Source organism: Plectropomus leopardus, chromosome 16, assembly GCF_008729295.1.
Source record: "Plectropomus leopardus isolate mb chromosome 16, YSFRI_Pleo_2.0, whole genome shotgun sequence".
Taxonomy (NCBI): domain Eukaryota; kingdom Metazoa; phylum Chordata; class Actinopteri; order Perciformes; family Serranidae; genus Plectropomus; species Plectropomus leopardus.
Genome location: NC_056478.1, coordinates 14472826 through 14479514, shown reverse-complemented (window position 1 = coordinate 14479514; position 6689 = coordinate 14472826). Strand labels below are relative to the sequence as shown.

At 40.1% G+C, this 6689-nt stretch overlaps 1 protein-coding gene across 1 annotated transcript; it reads left to right on the top strand.

The window, feature by feature from the left end:
- The first annotated feature begins 299 nt into the window (after positions 1-299).
- Positions 300-5889, top strand: cep57l1 (centrosomal protein 57, like 1). The gene is made up of 11 exons (XM_042503505.1): positions 300-442; positions 1605-1776; positions 1903-2091; positions 2188-2309; positions 2495-2608; positions 2703-2780; positions 3416-3505; positions 3603-3677; positions 3765-4027; positions 4123-4267; positions 5314-5889. The coding sequence occupies exons 1-11, from the start codon at positions 422-424 to the stop codon at positions 5518-5520; spliced, it is 1476 nt and encodes a 491-aa protein (XP_042359439.1). The 5' UTR covers positions 300-421; the 3' UTR covers positions 5521-5889.
- Positions 5890-6689: the final 800 nt, after the last annotated feature.

Genomic DNA, 6689 nt, shown 5'->3' with positions numbered 1-6689 from the left:
TTCCAAGTTTCCTTAAATTTTATTTCCTTTAGTTTCATTGAGAAGGTTGTTATTCTTCCATTAAAAAGATGTCATAAATGATATCTTACCAGTTTTGGATAGGGGAGGTCCAGGTTGTTTTAACGGGGTACAATTCTGATCAATTTATGTTTTACCTTTAATTTTAATTATATTAAAGTGCCAGATGGAGACAAAACCAGTATGAGATGTACAACAGTCTTTACACTGTTGGGAGACGGAGGAGGAAACATGCGCAGGCGGAACCACTGTGATGACAGCGGCAAAGAGGAGGGAAATTTAAAAAGTCCGGACTTCCTGGTGGTATCAGAAGAAGTCAGTTAGCTACTTAAAAACACAAGTCTGGGAATATCAGGTATTAACATACGTGTTTCGAAACGAGTATCGACCTCAATGCCACAGCATGGAGACTTATCACGATCAGGTAACGTTGACAAATCCGCCGTTAGTTAGCTGCGAATGTGGCTAACACATTAGCTTTATTCTTGTTTACGTTCGCTCAGTTGTTGTTAGCTGCTAGGTTATCCGACGGAGCCTTTCTGCTGGGTTTGTTGCGTACGTTTATCCGTCTTAACTTACACGAGAACGGTTGCAAGGGGCGTTACTGTTTTATGCCAAGATAACAAATAATCTTAGCATTATTTGTAAACAAGACGGCTCGTTTTTGCTTGCATACGTTAACGTTAACGCCTGTAGGAGCATATCAGTGGGACTGTTTGGAAAAAGCGTTATTGTTGCAGGCAGCTGGTGCTCTGGGGTAATGTAACAGTGCTTAGAGTATTGGTCGATCAATGAATTGGTTGTAGTCGATCGTCACATACTTGTATTTACCTGGATAATTTAATTTACGGTTTATTTGATTCATATAATACAAAGCACGATGCGGATAAAACATACAAAGTACGTGTGAGGGTGTGGTAGAAACCTATACTGGCTTATATAAACCCCACACCCAGAAAACATATTAATACTAAAATACAAGCAATCAAAATATCAATACATTTAGTTGCCAAAAAAAAAAAATCAAAATCTCACAAGTATACGTGTAGAAAATAAAAATGCATAATCAAAGATTATTTTGGGGGGGCTTTTTAGCCATTAATTGATAGGTAAGACTAAGCGTGAAAGGGGGAGAGAGAGGGGATGACATGCAGCTAAGGGCAGAGGCCAGAATCAAACCTGTGGCAACTGCAGCAAAGACTTAGCCTCTGTACATGGGGCACATGCTCGACCAACTGAGCTACTGGGCGCCCCCAACAGTTAATTAAAAAAAAGCATTGATCCTTCTGATCCAGTTGGTACATACCTATCCATTTCAATCAGTCAGTCATTTAACCGAAGTATTTTACACAGGAAATGTGCTGAACTTATCTGGGTCCAGCTCCACAAATGTGACAGTTGTAAACTGAATATGTTTGCTATATTAGTATTTTTATTAGTAATAATCTAAACAGACAACCCATTTGAAAACCTAACCATGGGTTGTGGGGATTTTTTGAACGTTATTTTATCATACTGTCTTTGATTTTATGGACTGAACAAGAAATAGAAAATGAAAATCATTAGTTGCAACCTCTTGTCTGTAGACTTTAGACTCACCCTCCAAAAACAGTTACATTGGGAGCTATTACCAGCCTCCAGACAGGATATTTCCGATAGCAAGACAGCTGGATTTCCCTCCCCACTCATCCAGCAGCTTGGACCCACAGATGACCAGCTTGCAAGTGTCTCAGACCAAACCACATATTGACAGCACAGGTACGGCACAGACATTATGTCAAGTTTCTTGTCTCACCGAGTGTTTTTGTTATGGCATTTTTGTTCCGTTCACCACCAGCTGCAACAACCAGATACACCTTTCTGTTCTTGTTAACTCCCCCTCAGCTGTTGTTGATGCACTGAAGACCCTCCAGGAGAAAATCAGGCGTTTGGAGCTTGAAAGAAAGCAAGCAGAGAAGAGCTTTCATCAGTTCTCCCATGATGCCCAGAGGCATCAACAAGTCACAGCATCTTATACGGCGGCCAGTCAACCAGCAGCCAATCTGCCTGAGACAGACAACTCTGGCAGGAAAGGTACGTGATGGAGGCTGCAAAGGAAGAAGGAGTTGTAAATGCAAATAATTTAATGTAGATATTTTCTAATAATAATGTCTGTGTTTATGCCAACAGAGCTGGACTCAAAGCTGCAGTCCGCAGAGGCTCGCTGTAAGGTCCTTGAGAAGCAGCTGGACTACATGAGGAAGATGGTTGAAAATGCTAAGAAGGAGAGGAATGCCCTCATGGAGAACCAGGTAGAACAAAAGGCTACAAACTGAAAGAAACACAATTATTTAACAAAGCTTAATTTAAAAGTACACCCTGTGAAACTATAAATACATATAGTTTAAAAAAAAATACATTAGCTACTAGCATTTCTGGATGTACTGTAAGTGGCATAAATACATGTAACTAAATATACTATATACTATCTTTACAGGCTTCACTGCAGAACCAGCAACCAAGCACCTCAAATACCCAATCCCAGCGGGAGAAGCTGGAGAAACTTGAATCAGAGTGTCTCAAATTGAGTAGGACCCAAACTCTGGCGGAGGTAAAGCACGGTTTTACAATTTATACAGTTTATGAGTCTGAACACTAATCATCACTAGCTAAATAATAAGATAAGAATGTTATTTTGCTTTCAGACAAAGCTCGCCATACTGGAGCAAAAACTAATGAAAGAAGAGCATGAGCGGAAACTTGTGCAGGAAAAAGCAGACAAGGTTAGTCCGCACACAATTCAATATTTGGATCAGCTCAACAGTTACACAAGATTCCACGTTTTTGCTTCATTTTTTAACTCTCCTGACCCCAGCATGGAAATATTTTACAATAAATGATTTAAAAATAAGTAATGATTCCCTGGGGATCAGATCTGAAAGACCATCCTGTCTTAGGTTGGCTAAAGAGTGAACCAAAACAGATAGTGTCATACATATATGGTAAATTAATTTCCCAAAAATATGTCCCTACCTCAGGAATGAAAGTATGGGATAGGGATATGTCTGAATTGGGACAAGAATTAAACTGGGATACGATCTGGAACAATGTTACGAGTGCTTAGAAAAACCCAAATCACCAGTGCATCCATCTGAAATTTTGCCATAGAGCATACTTAACGCCGAGAATAAGACATCAAGGTGGGGGGCTAGGGTTGAAAAGTCAAATGTACCCAGCAATCAGTTGACTTCGGTCAAAAACATAAGTAATGATTTTAAATGATGATTAAATTACTAATAAACAATCTCTTGAGGATTTTAAGTTACACAAAACTCACTGTCTTGTGATGCCAGCAAATAATATTGAAAAGAAATACAAAACCAACTTTAACCGTGCTATTATTGTCACATATCGACAGCTGCAGAAGGAGATGGACATCAACCTTCGATTGTCTGTGCCAACTACTGAAGAAATACAGCCAAAGAGGAAAACAAAAAAGACTACTAAGGTACTATTCTTACTGATAAAGTAAAATAACTGCCTGTATTAAGTTGATGAGAGAAAATGTGTTTGCACAGTAGTGATAACAGCTGTCTTCTACTTAGAAAACCCCCAGACAGAATGAGCTGGCATCACCAAGTGGCCCAAGGCACAAAAAATTCCCCTTTGTTGCAGGGACGGTAAGTCAGAGCTAACTCCATAAATAATGTATTATTGTTAACTATTTCCCTGTTTTGACTTATTTTGATTACCCCCACATTTCACAGTCAACAAGCCCGAGCCATTCAGTTCATGCCAACATACAAAGTATACTTCACATGATGAAGCACCATCAGCCCCAGCTGTGTGAACGAGTGAGCGCAATCAACAGATCTGGTTGTGCAGCCAAGAAAAGCCTCCAAAAGGCCTTAGCTCCGTCTTCCAACACTTGTCACAAGCCTGACAGGGAGCCTGAACCAGCAGATCAGTCACTGAGCTCACTGTCTGACCTGCTCCTGGCTCTACAGGATGAGCTAGGACAAATGAGCTTGTGAGTAAGCTTTTATTTAATTGTTTTGTTTTAGTTTTTCTTTTGCACATTTAGTAATCTGTGTCTGCATTGTTGCTTGCACTTTTTTTGGTCAGTGAGCATCAGGAGTTGGTGCATCAGATAGATGCAACCCAAGATCGCGAGCAGAGGCAGGATCTGCAGAGTGAACTGGAGAGGCTGGTTGGAAGGATGGAGGAGAAGGCAGCCCAGATCACCAAGCTCCGCAAACACCAGCAGACAGTAAGTGAATGACCACAAAAATCCAGGGGCTCATTTGTAAAGATGGTTAATTGCACATTTAGTTATGTTGTTAAGGTACTTTGTAAACATGTAAAAGTGGTCTATACAGACAGTAATTTAAAGGGTATTTTTTCAGCCTGAACCCATGTTTTTGTTCTAAGTGACTAATGGAGATAACAATTTTTGAAACTGTTCCAGTGTTGAGCTGGAGCTTGTAGTCGGCAAGGGTGAATCTGGCTGCAGTGTAACCACTTGGAGCATTTGTCCAGCATTAATTCACTAAAAGTGCTTGTTTTTTCCACTGACTAACTCAGGTCATTGTTCTAATTGTCTGAGAACTTTATGGAAAGGATCCCTACAGAGAAAGACCTTTTTGTTAAAGAGCAGGATCCTTTTTGTTTAACCAGAAACAGCCCCAAAAATCACTATCGCCACACACACCAGGCTCTATGTAAATAAACAGTAATTTTAACGTGTAAAGCGCCAGTGTATTTCCAAGTCTAACTGGGTGAATTGAGGGTTAATTACAACCAAACCAGAGTTGGTGATTGTTGGAACAGTGGAAAGACAAACCATGAAGGTATTTGTAGTTTTCTTTTGTTTCGGTCGACTCTGAATGAAGCCTGCTTTATGATCACAAAATCACTGTTTATTTAAATGGAGTCTGGTGGTTTTGGTGATAATGATTTGGGGCTGTTTCTGGTTACACAAAAATAATCTTACTCTCACATATATATATATATATATTTGTTGTTATGCACTTACAATAACAATCTGAGCCTGTCATCGGCAGAAAAAAGCACTTTTACTGGACGTACATTCACAATGTGCAATTGCCGATAAATGTAACATGGCAACTTGTTTTGCTTCTGCCGGCTGCAGATCTCTGGCTCAATACTGGACCAATTTCAAAAGTTATTGTTCCTGGAAGTCACTTACAAACAAAAACATGAGAAAATAGAATCCAGACTGAAAGAAAAACACAGAACTTTGTAGTTTCAGCTGATCTCTATTCCTAATGTTTTCTGTCTTTGGCTCCTGCACAGATCCAAAAGTTGACCCAGAGCCAGCAATGTGCTGAGGAACACACAGCCAAGCAGTTGCGTGGGATCAAGCCACCTGCTCCCTCTCCTGTTAAGGCCAAAAAAAAAGGAAAGAAAGGTGGAACCACTTACAACAACCTGCAGCTTCTTAGAGAGACGCAAAAATTCAGGAACAGCCTAAATCAAGATGACCTTTCCTGGGAAGCATGAGGTTCCCTGAAAGACCTCTCTGTGTGCGGGCTTTGATGCTACAGCTGGTTAAACCACAAGACTCCCCTTGGTTCCTGGAAGCCTGTTTTCCCCTCTCTCTCTCTCTCAAATGGCCTCTGTGACATTTTTAGAAACAAAACTAATGACGAGGGAATAAAGTGTTTTTGTGTTTCACACAGGACTTGATTAATAGACATGAAACCTATTAGGCATGGGTGACTGACTTAAATTAAATCTACTGGGTCCACGATAGTTAGAGTTATTAGTTTATGAATTATGATCTTCACCTGTCTCAAATGAAGCTGGAGTAATCTATTTTTAATATTTTCAAATTTTTAAATAAAGCACATTCTCTTTACATTCTGTAAATACATTTTTGTTTACATTTTACTTACCAACACTGTTTTTCTCTCAATGCACCATTTGGACTTCATACTGAGAACCACTAGGTGGCAGTGCAAAGCCTATGTCTGTTTAACAAACGAAGAGGCTGACACCCCACAGACTGCATGTATAATAATAAGTCAAAACATGATGTGTGGAGCATCAGACTCCTACTGTCTTGAACAGTCAGTAGTAGAGATGGACCAAATGTTTTGTGAAGTCTGTTACAGCAGCTGGCTGCACAGCTGAGTAAATGCAGCTCTGACCACAGGATAAACGGATGTGGTTTTTATCGCAGTGCACTAGTGGGAGGAACTGGTTTTCGCCACAGGATTTTGCCGTTTCACACTGCCAAAACAACTCAATTCTCTTAAATTCAACTATGATTGCTATTGCTCTTCTTAACGGCAGGCTGGTCAGATGATGGGACATATTTCTAGTGTGGCTGAGGCTTTTATATGTTGTTATTTTGAGTCATCCACCTTTTAAGGGATGAATAACCACATAAGAAGCTGCCTCATAACATTCCTGCATTATCTCCTCGTTATCAGGGCTCGGTTGACATTTTTTGTCTCATCAGGTCACATTTTTGATATGCCAGAAGCATTTTTGACCTTAAGAGTTAATCTCAGTCACTCTCTGTAGCACGAACCCCTTTGTGCTTGTTAAGTCACAAATTGATAAAAACTAAAATCAGAACATGCTGAACTGCCCTGTTCAAGGTTCTGGGTCATGGGAGAAGAAAACAGCTCATGTCTACCATTATCTAGCTAACGCTGCTTCGT